Source organism: Hippocampus zosterae, chromosome 14 (genome assembly GCF_025434085.1).
Source record: "Hippocampus zosterae strain Florida chromosome 14, ASM2543408v3, whole genome shotgun sequence".
NCBI lineage: Eukaryota > Metazoa > Chordata > Actinopteri > Syngnathiformes > Syngnathidae > Hippocampus > Hippocampus zosterae.
Genome location: NC_067464.1, coordinates 8220201 through 8236883, shown reverse-complemented (window position 1 = coordinate 8236883; position 16683 = coordinate 8220201). Strand labels below are relative to the sequence as shown.

General features: G+C 43.7%; 1 protein-coding gene and 1 long non-coding RNA gene across 2 annotated transcripts; one reads left to right on the top strand and one right to left on the bottom strand.

Moving 5' to 3' along the window:
• Positions 1-1220: 1220 nt before the first annotated feature.
• On the bottom strand, positions 1221-16057 carry prima1 (proline rich membrane anchor 1). The gene is made up of 4 exons (XM_052086819.1): positions 15918-16057; positions 14448-14589; positions 11535-11667; positions 1221-3880 (listed from the first exon to the last, which is right to left on the bottom strand). The coding sequence occupies exons 1-4, from the start codon at positions 16050-16052 to the stop codon at positions 3781-3783; spliced, it is 510 nt and encodes a 169-aa protein (XP_051942779.1). The 5' UTR covers positions 16053-16057; the 3' UTR covers positions 1221-3780.
• On the top strand, positions 1687-3996 carry LOC127615214 (uncharacterized). The gene is made up of 2 exons (XR_007966849.1): positions 1687-1783; positions 3631-3996. It is a non-coding gene; the product is annotated as an uncharacterized LOC127615214 (long non-coding RNA).
• Positions 16058-16683: the final 626 nt, after the last annotated feature.

The following is a 16683-nucleotide window of genomic DNA, read 5'->3' as shown; positions in this document are numbered from 1 at the left end:
ATTATGTTTGGCCCCTCCCTCTCCCCCAATCATTGCACCTGTCCCACCGACGCACCTGCCAGTCTTCACCTCGTCAGCCACACTGCTCTGCAGCATTAAGGCCAGTCTGAAGAGACCCCCAGTTGCCAGTTTGTCAGTTAGCTCAACTGCCATACTCTGCTGCTCAGCTGTTGTGCTCAGCCCTCCAGAAAACCTCTTTTGTAATCTCTGCGAGGGAATGCCGGTAAGGGAGTTTTTTTTTTTCTTCCATGTCACCTCCGTACATTTGTAAAATACCTTGTGAAATGTAATATTGTGAAGTAAACTCCATGATAATGACTAAAGATACTGAAATTATTTTTAAACTATTTTAAGTAAAATTGCTGTGCTTCTACAACATCTAAGACTTAAAATACACTAAGAAATGAATCATATGAACTCTCCCTGCTCTCCCTACCTTTTTCCATCTCTGCTCATGCGCCATGAAAAACAAAACATTCTTTGTGTACTGCGGATGATCATTCCTGGTAAAGCTTGTTGAGAAATCTCTGGTACCCCCGCCCAGTGCTGTCACTTTGTTTTTATGACAGCAAAAGCCACACGGGCCGGGCTGGACAATGCATGAATGTTTAAATTGCTCACAGTGTCCATCGGCGTTAGCATCACGCGGCACATCCACAGCAGGCGCGGCTGTAAAAGCAGTCTACGCTGCCTCATTCACATTGGAATTCATTGACTCCCTCTGAATCAGCCTGCATTACACGCTCCATGTATGCAGCCACAACATTAAGCACACCTGATCAGACATGAGAGTGGTATCTGAAATTATGCTTTATCAGTGGCGGCATCAGGCCTATTTTTTGAGGGGGGGGGGGGGGGCTGAAAATATTTACTATAGGATGTGCTGTAGTGTTGTATGTAAGAATTGTTGATACGGCGCTCACGATTCTCTTTAGCTAGATTATATTTATATGTGACCTGCACATTTGCTGCTTTGTGACACAGCAAGCGGTAAAAGGTCTGCTGATGGCACTTCATTAAAGATGCAGCGAGTGAGACAGACTTAGCACAAGCGCCCCTCCCACTCCACCCCACCACAGGGGAGCGGCCCAGCTCCAGACCTGCAGCACACAGACAGGGCAGACCAGGCACAGGCTAAATATAACACCTCCTTTTTAACCCTCCTCCCTCCTTTAGGCAAACGTTAATCGATGTCCTTTAAACAAAAACAATGGTAATGCTTTTGTTCTGTACACTTTTATTTACAGAAGTCAGCAAGGATATCAACGTATGCACATGGTTCTTTCTGTTTTGTTGTATGCGAAAAGTGTGTGTGTGTTTGGAGTATCGATTACCATTTGTCCATGAATGGCTTGTTCCATCAACAATGACAACATTAACAACTCTAAATGGTAGCACGTTGTTTTCCTTTGACGTATGTAGAAACGCGTGTTCCTGTGCATGAATTAACAGTCCAGAAGGCAGGATATTTAAATAGCGATATTTACATTCATGCATTCGTCACATCTCTCATATAACCGCGAAGTATATGGTACATGGCCCCTGCCTGTGCGTGTCTGAAAGCAAGCTTCTTGTTTTCAACAGATTAGCCGATAACTAGACTCGCACACATTGAATTAGAATGAAACACGAAAAGTGCAGAGCAACATTGAGTTGATGTTCGTGTCCAGCTCGGTTGTGTTCTTCCAGAGGGCATGTTGGAGGATACTTGTGACAACACACACACAGACGCAACCTGATCCCAGACTATTGGCCAAGCGTCCTGTCTCTCACCAGTGACAAGGTCAGCCCCCTGCTTTCTATTGTGATAGGTGACGCGTCCTTGGTGACACCCTTAGAAACACGGAATATTGTCGAATCCACACACACACACGACACTTTGGCGACAGTGGAACCTCTAAAGTCAAACGTCCTCAGCTCGTTTGCAGTCATTCGGAATTTCAGTTCGACGCTAGGCCTGGGGGGGGGGAGGGGGGGGACGGTAATACTTCAGCACAGTGAGCATTTCCAGATTAATTCCTGAAGTGCGTTTGTTTTTTTTCTTTGGCTCTTCTGTGTTTCTTTTGCATGATTAAGACAAACGTGACGATAACCGTAGGGCATAAAATGGAAATTATTGCAATATCGCGGTCATTTAAAATGATCACACGGGCGTATTCCAAATACTGTATAGCTAACCAGTTATGGGACATTGTGATTTTCTCGTAATCTTGTACAAGTGATCATTTGTAGAGGTTTATTTTGGTATTGCTTCACACTCCGTAACCAAGAAGTTGCTCTCAGTTTAAAAAAGGATTGCCAACCATTACAGACTCGGGGTGGGGGGGGGGGGGCATGCCAGTTACTCCAAAGCCACCACAGGTGCTGATAAAAATTTTTTGGATGCTTCTTTTGTAATTCGGTTGGACAAGTGCGCACAATCTTTTATAACCGGGCATTTGGCTGTGCTCTAAATTAACCAAACGCATACAAACTCATGTTAAATGTGAGTCACCAAGTGATTATGATTACAACCAAATAAAGTTCAGCTGTTCTCGTCAGGTATTCCACTTTTTTTACTCTCTTGAAGGAGCCTAAATGGTTTGTGTCGAGACTGATTGCATTTTGGAAGTGTTCATAGTTCTTTCCCTGAAAGGGTTAAAAGGACTAGTTACTGGAAACATGGCCAGTGCAGTTTTTATGATGGTAAGTTTCACGCTGGAAGATAACATTTCTATTTTTAATCCTTTCCTATGACAAATGACTGACAGAGAGTTGAGCAGTCTACTGTCGCAGAATGGATTGCGTTGCACCTTGGTGGCTCCACTGCCCTTGAAAGGAAGAACGTGCACTGAGTTGACTTTTTTACAAAATCAACAGTGGGCTAGCGTGTAATGCAATAGAGAAAGCACACCGTGACATTGAGACAAAACACGAAATCTCAACAAACACGCAGATACCAACGAGCGATGCCGTTTTCTGCATCATTGTGTCCACAACACCGTCAACGGTATTCTGTGGCCAAATAAAATTGTGTATAAATAAGTCACTTTTTAAAAAATCCCAAAAACAAACGCTGAGGACTGTACAATATCTTTTTTTGGTAGAAAAATAAATAGAGAAAATAAATAGATGAATGACTAAAGTATATTACAGTGAATCTTGAACGTGTTGATGTTGCCTCCTCTTTTTTTTCTTTTTTTTTTCAAAGTATGGATTTCTTTAAATTGCATAGTCATGAATGCACGCCTCAGAGTCAGGAGTGACAGTCAGCTCATGCCCCTGCAAGGCATCTGTCTCCAAAATGCAGAACCAAAAATGGAGCATATTCTTTAAAAAAAAAAAAAAGAAATTGCATTCTCTGTAAAAAGTGCATGCACGTTATTTATCGTGTGTGATGGCGCCGTGGGGCCGCTCTATTGTCTGCGCTTCTCTTGCACGCGTGAGGTCTGGACGTGCGGCAGACTGGCCCACAGTCAGCAGCCTGTCAGCAACACTTGCTCTTATTGCTCTTACTAAGAGCAAGTGCTCAGCCTGCTGGGATGCTTTTCAACAACACACGTCGTGGGGGACGAGGGGGGCTGTCGAGGGTGGGGTGGGGCCTTTCATCCTCGCTTGCCTTCATGGCATTTCCTTCCACCTTTTCTTCAGCTCACTGGTGCCTTCGGTCCGACCAGAAGAAGGACGAGTTTCCTGCAACTCGGTTGCATTGTGGGTGAGAAAAGGGGTCACTGAGGAAAAAGGGGGTGGGCCTGAAAGATGACGAATGCTGTCACTTCCTGTTCCGAGCTGGAGTCAAGTCTATACCACAGTGTTGTTTGTACCCATGGCCTTCTTGGTGCGGATGCTCATAGCGTATTCCCCGCGACTTGTCCCGTTCTCTTCCTTGCGTAGCGGTTTCCTAACAACAACAACAACAACAACAAAAACGGTGAGCACCTGATACAAGATCAATACAATTTAACCACCAATGGCCGCAATAAATGTATGATTTTAAAAATAAATCAATCAATAAAATCCTTCCGTTCAGTCATTTCCTATGCTGTTCAAACTATACATTGATGGTAGAACAGCATTTTTTAAAAAATGTGAATACATTAACAGTTAAGAATAAGAAACTGTGATTTAACAGTTATAAACATTTTTTTTTCTGTCCAGCGGTGGAGAAGAGCCACCCCATTTCTATCTTCACTGCTCGACAGAAAATACGTTCCATTTCTTTATTCATTGATTTGCCTTAAAATAAATACGGGCGCTCTGTTTGGGCGAATACAAGACGGCCTAAATCACAGGTGTTAAACTCATGGCCCAGGGGCCAGATCTGGCCTGCCATATCATTTTATGTGGCCTGTGAAAGCAAATTAAACGTGTCAACTTCCATGATGCTTGCTAAAATCTCGGCCAAAATGTAAAATGATCATATTTAATAAAATTTAGACATTTTCTTGAGACCAAACCCCTCATTACAGTCACTTAAAGACTAATTGAATCAACCGTTATTTACTTTTTTTATATGGTTTCAGTCATAATGGCTTGGGGCCCATAATGTGGCCCACGACAAATTTGTCTGACACTCCTGGCCGAGACGCAAAGAAAAAAACGGCAGCCATTTATCATCATCAACACCTCGGAATACTTTTATTGGCTACTTATGTTCAGTTGGCACAGACAGGCGAAGCGTATGGCATGTTGCTGGAACATAATTTAACCCTTTCATGGAGCTTGTAACCTAATAACATGATAAGCTGTCCACTCTAGTAACCGCTGTCCCCGAAAGGGTTCAGTAAAACACAACAGACATCAAACTATTGCCCGGCCGTGGCCCAGGAGGCAGAGCGGGTCGAGGTCGCGGAAGCGATGATAAACTCCAGAGATTAAATGGAGTGTTGCCACCGTGCCAGTGGTCACTATTCCACATTGCGCTCCATGGCAACTAAAGGCCCTGCCATTTAAAAAAAAAAAAGGGACTTTCGAGTTATTCGAGATGTTGATTTGGTTTTCTCCGTCTCGTTGATCCTTTCTAATAAGGCTTCTGTTCAAAGGTCATATTTGCAGGGAAGGAGAGATGCATTGCGACGCAGACGATAAGGCAATTACCTCCTGCGACCGCTATCGAAGCAATCTCTCCCCTACGTAATGAGTATGCGTGCTGCTGTCGAACCAAGCTGGGAATAACATCCATCTATGTGAAAGTACCTCCTGGTGCAAAACTAAAGACGGGACAAATTGATGGCTAGGATTATTCAACGACGATCCTTTCATGCACTCTCGTATGCCTTTGTGCTTATTATATTTGTCCAGTGTACTGTGCCTTGTGCAGCGCACCCCCTCAGCTCGCCTGGCTTATGCAAGTCAAGAGACCACATGTGAATACAGTTAGTACAGTCATTGTCCCGCTCTGCAGCTTACAGTGTGCTCTCCAACGCAGAGGTGCCCTGAGCGACATCTTGTCTTTCAAAAGCAACGACTGGTAGCTCCAACTTTGACCGCTTCTTCTCAGACCAGTCAGGGGCCAACGTGCACCCGATATTTACTTTAAGCTCGAATGTGACCTGGTAGTCTGAGAATATGTGGACCTTGTTTGTTGTAATTTTGTGAATTAAAAAATACCGTATTGGCCCGAATTTAAGACGGTGTTTTTTTTTGCATTGAAATAAGACTGAAAAAGTGGGGGTCGTCTTAAACTCGGGGTCTAGACATTATACCCATTGCGACGCTAGATGGCGCCAGATATCAATGAAGCGAATGCTGAACTTGACTCCCCAGGCCAAAGTGAACCCCTGCCACGAAGAATATAAATAAAAAGTAGCGGTAGCACAAAGAAGAAAAATAAAAAATTGCGATAAGAAGGAAAAGAAAATAACTGAATAGGTAACAGAAAATGTAGAAACGTAGTGACAATCTGGAGAAAAGTGTGTCGAAGATCGGCCAGGTTAACTGGCAGCTGAGGAGAAGTTATGATGTAATTTACGTTTCAAAAACCAGAAGCCATTCATTTACGAATGTGATTGCACTTTAGATTTGAATGAGGCAAAATAGCATGTATTTTCTCTCAAATATATTGTTATAATCATTTTTTTGAGATGTACCGTCACTATTTTCTGTATAAAAATTAATTTGGTGCTCAAAAAGTCACTTTTTTTCATTTTTTTCACTCATTTTGAGCATGACGTCTCTGATCCACTGGTTAAAGGACACTTTGATTCTCTCCTCTTTCATCTCAAACCGCTTCAAACAACAAAGCGTGTGACGGAAAAGTGGTTAGGACTGCACGACTGTTTGTGTTTTATGTTATGTGTTGTGTTTATTATTTTACTTTATGTTAACCGTTTTGTAAAGCGCTTTGTTACAGCTGCCGCTGTTGTGAAAGCGCTATATAAATCAGAATGTATTGTATTGTATTGTATTGTATTTTCAATTTTGAGTCTTGAAAAAGAGGGGGTCATCTTATAATCGGGGCCGTCTTAAATTTGGGCCAATACTGTACTTTGTCCATAACTCATTCAATTTTATCACAATTAAACGTGCAACACGGTTTTCTTATTTGCTGCATTTGGCCCACGTGCTTTGGACATGCCTGCTCTGCTGTAAACTGCGATGAGGGTAAGCGGGATACAAAATGGATGGATGGAGGAAATTGTTGGCGCGCCGACAGAATCAAGCTGGAGTGGAGAGTGTGCCTCTCCCAATCCTGCTTTGGACTGTGTCTGTATGTCCTCTGTGTACTTTGTCAATCAGAATATGAGACATACCGGTACTTTGATCTAAATTCTATTTCACGGGTCTGGTTTTCAGATGCACGGAAATTTGTTGTCGTATGTTTTACAATGACGACGCAGTCATCTAATCTAATATACAATCATACGCACGAGACAACATATCCCGGAGGGGGGCAAAAAAAAAATCCCGAGCACTTTTGTCTCATTTCAATCGCGTGCCACGGTGTCCTCTAAGGTTAGAGGAGTAGCGCATTTCTGCGTTGCTTTGCCAAGACTTTTCCTCCTGTACACGCTCACTCTGTTTGAACGCTCTCCCGCTGTCGAGTTGATTCGTCAGCCCTCGCTTTCAGGTTGCCCCCGTTTTTCCAACGTGACTGTGATTTTGTCACACCTGTTAAACCGTTATGTCACTCTGGGCTGTCGCAGCGTTCCGCCACTCATACACGGCACAACTCCTCAGGACCTGCTCGGCTGTCTATAGTCAAAGAGAGTACTTTCATCCCCCGGACAAAGTTGCTGTCAACAATTGTGTCGCCATGACTCTAGTCATTAGTTCATGTGTTGGTGGTGTGTGAGTTTCTTGACTTTTTCGGATTCGATTTCCACAAAAAATGAAAAATAAGTAGCGGGTGGAATGGCCCAACAAAGAAAATGTTCACATTTTGGTGACAATCCAGATAGCATTTAAATATAAAGAATCCTGGCAGCATCAATTATTTCCGTGTGGATTTACTTTGTCGTGTTCACCAAACTACATTTTAAATGTTGATATTATCGGGGGAAAAAAAGGTTGCCAGCCAATCGCACGGCACACAGAGACGAACAACCATCCACACTCACACCTAGGGACAATTCAGAGTGTTCAATCAGCCTGCCATGCATGTTTTTGGAATGTGGGAGGAAACCGGAGTACCCGGAGAAAACGCACGCGGGCCTTGGGAGAACATGCAAACTCCACACAGCGAGGCTGTAGCTGGAATTGAACCCGGTACCTCTGAACTGTGAGGTCGATGCGCTAACCACTGGACCATCATTAGTAAATATTACTTGGCTCACTTAAGCATTACAAATTGTGAATTACCAGATAACCAAATGTACATAAAAGCAACACACTTGACGAAAAAGATTTTGAGGTTGTTGGTGGTGCTGTTTTTGGCGAATGGCTCGGTTGTAAACAAAGATTTAGTCGTGACGTATATTTAATTTGGGACAGATGCCAGTCGCAGTATCCCCGCAGGACCCTGGGAAAGCCTAAGAGATGTAATAGTCCAAGAACGAAGGGAAAATCACATTATGTTGTGTGGGTGAGGATCAGCATACGTGTGGGAGCTGCGGTGTTCTGATGGTTTCCTCAAGGGGACCAAACAGGCAGTTTGGGGATTTGCCTAATTTGAAAACGGAGTGAGGAGCAGCCATATTCATGTACTGTATGAAACCGCCTCCCCCCGTCCCCCGCAAAAAATACTCACCACTTTAGATTTAGATAATTTAGAATATCATGGAAATCATTTCATGACTTTACTTCAAAAAGTGAAAGCCACGAATTATACAAATATATGACAGAATTAGACAATGTATGTATGATGTATATTTTCGTATGATTTCATGGGATTTTAGATAGGAGCGAATGAAATCACGCACAAGAAACAATCAAAAGTCATCTTCAGATAGAAATTAAGTGGGAGTTGTGCTTCTGAATACATTGCAACTTTCAACTCCCGTGAGCGTGCTCCAGAGAGTCACCTGCTTGTTTGTCACCGTTTTTATACCAGATGCCCTTCCTGATGTTGCGACGCAGTTTTTTTGTACGGCAATGGGCTGTAAGCTGGGAATCGAACCTGTGCTATTTACTCATAAGGCAGCAGCATCTACCACAACATTGGGAGTATTTGTGTTTTTTTCCCCCATTATGTTTAATGAATCTGTATTATATATAATTTATAAATTTTCCATCAAATTTACGTTTTTATGATAATTCCAAATTATTGGGATGCGACTGTTGCAAGTTGCATGCGTCTACTGTTAACAACCGCTGACCGTGTCGCTTGAGGACACTGGACAGAGCTTTCTTGGACGTGTACACGGGGTTTCAATAATAGATGGCAAGTTGTTGACATGTGGCAGGTGGCAACACAACACTTCACGTGTTAGATGAATATTTTATAGGAAAGCTGTGCAATCACGGCGCACAGTCCCATTTGAAGTTTGGGCTCGTAATGAAATTAGGACATGTCATACGCACTGTTTCCATTTGCCATCTGGAAACTACAGTAACATTCGGTGGTTCACAACACTACAGAGTGCACTGTAGGTATCGGTCAGGAAATGCGAGTTTTCAAAATGAGAGGCTAAATGATGAAATATTACATGAGAAGTCCTCTTGCTTAAGATTTAACAAGTTTCCTTGGCTGTACTGCATTGCCCTTGAATCGGTCGGGAGCAGCTGTGGAGTGATATCCGCTTTTAGACGAGCCACCCCGGAGCGCTAAGTGATTAGAAAAAGCATCTCGCTCCATTAGCACGTCGGGCTGAGCTTTGTTTATTTTGGCTTTCTGGGTTGGCGGACAGCCGGGAGACAGAAGCAGCTTCATGTCTTTTGCTTGGGATGCCAGGGCAACACTGAGAGGCAGCATGTGTCTGATTCTCTTCTTTACGCTTGCACACATCAGACTCCCTACTGTTTCCGCTGCTGTTTACTCTCAATAGAATAGCTGAGACGTGTTGTTTTTTTTCTTCCTGCCAGGACCTTTTTGCCTGCGGCAGATGAGTGACAGACAAATATGATTAAAAAATAAATAAATAAGAAAAGGCCAATAGGGTTGTGGCCTGCAGAGCTTGGCCCTCACCTCCTCAGCTGTCTGGCCCTGGACCTCATCTAGATGATTTTATTTGAGGGAAAGCCTGAAGGCATAGAAGAACGTGATACATATTGGATGTGGTTCATTGCTCTCCGACTACCCATTTCGCAGTTATTGCTATTGACTAAAAGCACTGTTTCACCAGCATCGTTGCTGACTTTCCTAGTTGTGTGTGGTGTCTTTCACATTTTTTTTATGAACGTCGCTTCAGATTCTCAATTATTTTCTTGGCTGTCCTTGCCATAGAATATGTAATCGTTCCCTTTTCATCGTCATTTATTCTCTCTTGACTTTTAAGTGATTAGGGCAGGCATGACAAATGCGAAAGGAAGCCCATTTATCCTTCGATTGCACGCCGCTGACAAATGAATGCGTAATGAGCTCTGACTGGACCTGGTTTTAAGTAGCGTGGCACTGAAGTCTGCAAGCAGTCTGGAGCCCACGGGGGCTTCAGGACATGACCTGCTTGCATGTATAAAAGATGTGGCCTGCAACTGAATGACTACGCAAATTAATTCATAAATAATGACTTGGGTTTATTGCAACAACACTTTCCTGCCGCTACTGCGTTAAAAAAAAAAAAAAAAAAAAAAAGCCCCTTCGCTACACAGGGGTAGGGGGTGTTGGGAAATTGCCATAATGAATTCCTGAGCCAACCACCTATTACTTCCGCTGCCTGGCTTTGCCTATTTGTTTTTTGGAGAAAGGAGAAATTGAGTTCTGCTGAAGGTGGCTTAATATAGTTCAATAAGTATCAAATATAATTATGTGGATTCATCACGGGTTAATAAAACAACTCTTTGATTTAGCATACGCATGTGGAGTTACTTTCACACGGGCGTGTAAATATGTCAAGATGTTTATGGATGCTCGTTCGCACGCGAGGGGAACTGGTGTGTGTACGTCTTTATTAAATGTCCGCCGACATAAACGTGTAATTCAGAGTGCATGTGTGACATTGAATGGCACAATGGGTCTAGCTTTCGCTTGGGGCCAAAGCTGCGCGCAGCCTTTCCTCTAATAAGCCAAACGGGGGGGAAACATTTCCCGTCGCACCAGCATCCACGTGGGATTCCTCTTTGCTGATGTGAGATGCACTTATGCAAATAAAAACCAAAATTGTAGGGTATCACGTAGTCAGGCAGTCTGTTTGAAAATCATCACTCTTACTCTGAGACATTTTACAGCCCTTCTGTGATTCAACCTCTATGTGGCTCATCAGTCAATACGGAACCCTCGCATCAACCCTCACATGACACAACACGTTTCGCCCACATGTCAAATGGCACATCATGTCGACTGCCTTCAAGTTGGATTGGTGCTCACGATCTTGAGTTGGCTTGACTTTCCACGATTTTGAACGCTCATTTTAGATACCTGCCAGTTCGATTCCAGCTCCGGCCTCCCTGTGTGGAGTTTGCATGTTCTCCCCATGCCTGCGTGGGTTTTCTCCGGGTACTCTGGTTTCCTCCCACATTCCAATAACACGCATGGCAGGTTAATGGAACACTCCTTAGGTGTGAGTGTGAGCGCGTATGGTTGTTCGTCACTGTGTGCCCTGCGATTGGCTAGCAACCAGTTCAGCATGTCCGCCGCCTACTGCCCGAACACGGCAGGGATGGGTTCTAGCACCTCCCGCGACCCTTGTGAGGATAAAGCGGTTCTAAAAATGGATGAATGAATTGCTTTGTCGACACATCATGTTTTTTCCCTCTTTTGCTTTAGTATTTTTTTTTGTCCATTTCCAAGATTAAACAATCTAGGTGTAGCAGATTTTAGATGATTGAATTAGCTGTTGTAAGTGGGTTCCCAATACTCTAGTCATTGTCGGTGACTTCCTCATTGCTGCTGCTTGCCAAAATGTGATTTCCCGACGCCTTTTACTATGTCAGAGGTCTGCGCTCTACTTCATTTGAACAGCAAAACGGCACCGTGTTTTTTTTTTTTTTTTTTTTTTTAAGTACACGGGACAACTGACCTCTTGATGGCCTTGTAGCAAATGATGATGGCTGAGAGAAGGAAGAGGGCCGAGGCACAGCCCACTATTCCCAGCACTATAAAGTCCATGTCTGTCCACCAGGGTCTCACCAAGGGCACCATTGGTTCTGCTGCTGGAGAGAGGAAAAGCCGAAACACTTGAAGAAGACACTTGGCTCCACTCCAATTCTTCTGTTTAACAGTCAATGATTGATATCCATGTGCATGGTACCATAAATCATTTAGGTTCCTTGACAACAGCACTCTTACACCGCACATTAGTTGTGTCCAGGAAGACTCACTCACTTGTATGCATCAGCAACTTAGAGCATGTTATGCCTCTATCTATCTATTTATCCATCCATCTACACTGATGCTCATTAATATGCATAAAGGGCATGTTCTACAGTCGGTCACTCCAAATTGGAAAAACTCCCTTCAGTCAAGGTTACATTTCTCCAGTCAGCATTGTTGTAGGTAATGCTCCTGCTTAACTCATTCCATTGCTTAACCCATTCCATTTGGGGAGGGGGGGGGGACTGAATTTTATGTAACTGTGAATTTTGATTGCCTTCTAAAGATTACACTTTGGAGAAAAACTTCAGGCCTTAGATGAAAGAATAGAATGATAATTACGAGGATTAAAGTCAGCCTCCACCACATGAATAATTCAAAGAGTCTACACCCATTTTTAAACAGTCTTGTAAAGGAGCTAAAATGTACTAAATGGGCCTGCTTGCATTTTCTCACAACACCGAGCAGCGTATCAAGGCTTTAGGGCATTAAGGTATGTTACATGACACCAGATTAGTAAAAATTATTTTTTTAAAAAGTTTGGGGAGCTTTTTCAATGTCTTATGCAATAGATTTGTGGTTGTACAGATAACACAATGGATTTGTAAAAATGAGAGAATATGTTGTAAGATGCATCTAAGCCATTAGTCAGCAATGTTATTTTAATTTTTTTACTGTGATGTAACTTTGAACAACAATGGGTACTCGGAGAGGTGGCAAAATGCATACAAAGTAGAATTAGAAATATGGCTGCAGCCCTATTTCAAAATTCATGGGCCTATTGTCATCCCACATCAGCAAAGTGTGTCAGATCAAGTTTTACAGATCTGAGAACTGCTGATCTGTATTAGAAACCTCAAGTTTCTTTTGAGGTTTCTAATGACGGTTGTCATATAAATCAACTGCCAAAAACAACATAATTTAAAAGAACTGAGCATTCACCCCACCCCCCACACCCCCACTTGAGCTTTCAGTCAGATGCTCCTGGCGGTGTTTGTTGCTGTGACCTTGACTACAATCACAAAGGGGGACTATGACTCCTCATTCAAAGGGAGCCCACTGGTGTGTCGGGAGGGGGAAAAAAAACAAACGGTGAGCCAAAAGGAAAATCATTGGAGCAGATTGATGAAAACCTTACCGGTGCTGTCTGCTGATGACAAAGTACTCATCCCCACCTCTTGTAAAGGACTCAGGGTGAGTGATTCTAAAGAGTCGTGGTAATAGCTCACAATGGCTAGATCATCAGCAACGCCTGTCGCCCATATTTCAATGCGCTGTTCATTAACAGGGCATGAGACCACGTACAAATCAGATCTACTTTCAGCAGGCTGGCAGGTGAAATATGTTGGCCGATCAGTGGATTTCAGACCAAAAAGAAATCTGCCGGAATCGGCGCCGAACACAGCACACACTTATCGCCGCCAGCTCAACTTCAAAACAAAAAGTGTGCTGCTTCATTAGCCTCCTCTCTTGATCGGATTATGGCTAATTTAATTAAGTCGTCTGTGTTTTAATCACTGTTGGGTCCTCCAGGGGAAACCCTCGCAATGAGCCAGTGAGTTTGGCGGCCCAACAGGCTTTGGATCTCACGGGCAGCTGGGTACTCCCCTGGGTCAGGCCCAGCATAAATTAGCTGTGCTGTCAACATCCTGCTGGCTCCATCACATGCACAAGCGTACACATGCAAAAATTCGAGGGGACGGATGATGCATTTCTGCACGAAAGGAGCCACGTCGCATGGAAAGCTAGGAGAGAGTCAGATGCGGCAAAAGTACCGTTACTCAGAATCTATACTTAGGCAGAGGTGAAGATACTCGTGGAAAGAAAATACAGATTCAAGTACATTGCCACAGTAAAAATGCAATAATTTAGACTCTGAGATGCACTTAAGTACAAAAGAAATAAGGATTTTTCTTTTTACAGTCAAACAACGGACTTTACTTATTTTTAAATACCGCTCTAGCTAGCGTTGGCTAATAGGCGTTTAGGTTTTCCAAACATAGTTTTGCGAACTGCATCAATTAACAAAAAAAAGTTGCAGAGTTATTGAATGTTAAAAATTGAACAAATACACTTTGTGTCTTTTCAAATTAAAAGGAGAAATTTTGAATGGTTGTTTTAAGCTAGCTCAAGATACAACATATTTCCCATAAATCTCTTTGGAGCTGACATCAGTTTTCTTCAATAAATTTATACATGGATTAGTATTCTGCATCTCTGAATTGTTGTGTTGTTTTTATCCCCAACTTTTAGGTCCCTAAAATTTCAGTCGGTTAGCCTTGGGACTGAAAACTAGCATTTATGCTAAATCCAGCGCATTTACACTGTTTAGTTTTGTGTTGATTAACGTGCATTGTCCCATAAAAACAATAAAATTAAAAAAATCTAAAGATCAACCATAGTTGACATTAACTCTCTATTTACCTGTGTTGTGAAAGCGCTATATAAATTAGCATGTTTTGTATTTCTTTTCCAAAAAGTAACAGGCCCATTTTGACTACATATGGAGTAGAACGTTATAGATATCTGTGTTCAAATTTCAGTAAGGTGACATAGTATTTGTACTTGCCGCCATTGGAACGAGAGCACAGCTGAGTGAGACTGATGCAGGAGTTCTTACCTATGGTGCCCAATAGCCGTGGGGGAGGCGGGGGAGGTGGCGGTGGGGGAAGTGGAGGGTATCTTCTACAGTGGCACGCCAGCTGGCACTGTTGGCTAACTTTCTCTGCCACGGTCTGCGAGCATGGCCTCTGGAGTTCTCCCTTTGTTTGAAACGAGGAAGACAATGGGGGGGGGGAGACTGAAATGCTTTTCTCACAACACGCACGTGCTTAATTGTACTCAGCACTCTCCCGCTGCTGTTGTGACTGGCTCACGCGGAATAGTAGCACATCTCCAGCTGCAATCCCTGTAAGAAGCCACCCACCCACCAACAGAGTGGGCAGCAGGCCGCCCCGAGGAGTGCGAGTGGGTGGACTTGCAAACTCAAGCAGATCACATTACACGTGAACCCTGCTAACAGTGCGTGAGCAACAGCTCACCGTGTATCTGTAGGCAGCAGCGGGGGGAGCACAGGTTACACGACTCAGCACTAGCATATGCCTGCTGCACACGTCCCGCTGAGATTGGCGGCGAATAGTCTCGGGGAAAAACACTCCATGTTCCCACTGGTGATATTTGTGTGCCATGAGCTGTGTCACCACCAACCTGACAAACATTAACTACTCTGTGTGGCCACAACATTAGGGATACCTGCACAATACACAGTGCTGATGTCCAATTCAAGTTTAGGTTTGTCTGCCTTTACAAAGCGAATGATTAGTTATGATTTCAGTTTTTTGTTTAATTTAACAGTATGTACATGGTAGTGTTGTTGCGTTGTAGTGGAGTACAGCTGCAATTGATTGAGTGTGTGAATGCGGTCCCATTATTTTGGCTACTTCATTGAGCAACATGGCGCAGCCTTTATATTTATAATGTGTGTAGAAGAATTGCATTGTGTGATACAAGGGGGTGTTTCTTTAATTTAGCTCTTAAAGAGGCAATGCAGGAGCGTAATTCTCTCAGGTCACATTTCACATGAAATAAACAAGATGCCTATAATCATGAGGTAGTTATAGTGGCCAAAAACTGCTCTGAATCATACTAAGTGATATGCTAAATAATTTGGCCACCTAAATTTCCTATAAGAAAGGAAGATGGTCTATGTATGCAAATACAGTATATTGTACAATATGTATTATCTATCATTGTGGCATGCGATGTCAAACTGCACCGGATGACACTGAGGAACGTTCTTAATGTTTTTTGGGGGGGTCATATGCGACTAAAAATATTAAAAACACAGTGAGTATGATTCTACAGTCACACACCTTCAGACAACCTATCATGCAAGTAAATGACCCAAACAATGGAAACAACTCTCGGTAACATTCAAACTAATTACATGAACAAAACATTACCACATATTTCTCTGACTGTGTGCATTGTGATAACACAGAATTGACAGATGTGCAAGTGTGTCTGATTGAGCGTCCTCGGTGTGGTGTACAACAAAAAATAAGAGGAAGAACAAAGTGTTGCATGTTACCTGACATGTGAGTAAGAGCAGGGAGAGAAGGCAGTGAGCGAAGAGGAGAGGCCAACAACTTAAAGTGAATGGCATGAGATCTTGGAGCGGCATTCCCATTGGCGCTCTTCTCGGCGATCCGAACGGATGCAGCATCCATACAGCACGGGCGTCAAGTGTTCGGGACAGTACCTTCCTCCTCCTCCTCCACCGGGCGGGATCCTAGTCCAAATCGGCGGCGATGCAATAGTACCGGTGTCGACAGCGTAGGACGGGGCGAGCCGGTGGCACGAGGAGCAGTGAATCACCCAAATAGATCCACATCTCTAAAGTTGCTCCCTCCCTCGCTTTGAAATCTGGTTTATGTTGTTGTTGATGTTTTTAGGGGGGGTTTTGGGGCGGGAGGGGTCTGCGCGATGCCTTACATGATCCCTTCCTCGGCTGCCAGCAGCAGTGCAAATGGGCCACTCGAGCCGTGGAAGTTGAAGGCGAGAGGAGAGAGAGCGAGTGAGCGAGAGAGAGAGAAACGGGGGGCGGGGGGGGGGGTGCAGCAGGATTCCTTGGAACTTATCTGTAGTGCGTGTAGGGTGAGTCCGCAGGGCAGAACCGAGGGTTCGACTGATGCAGCCCCCTTCCTCCTCCTCCTCCTCCTCCTCCTCCTTTGTGTGCCAAAAATAAAGGGTTTGGACACTTGGGAGCATTAGCCCATCCTGACTGTGTGTGCGCGCGTGTGTGTGTGTATATGGGGTGGGGCAGGGGGGGGGCGGTCTGAGATCTCCTCTGCCAA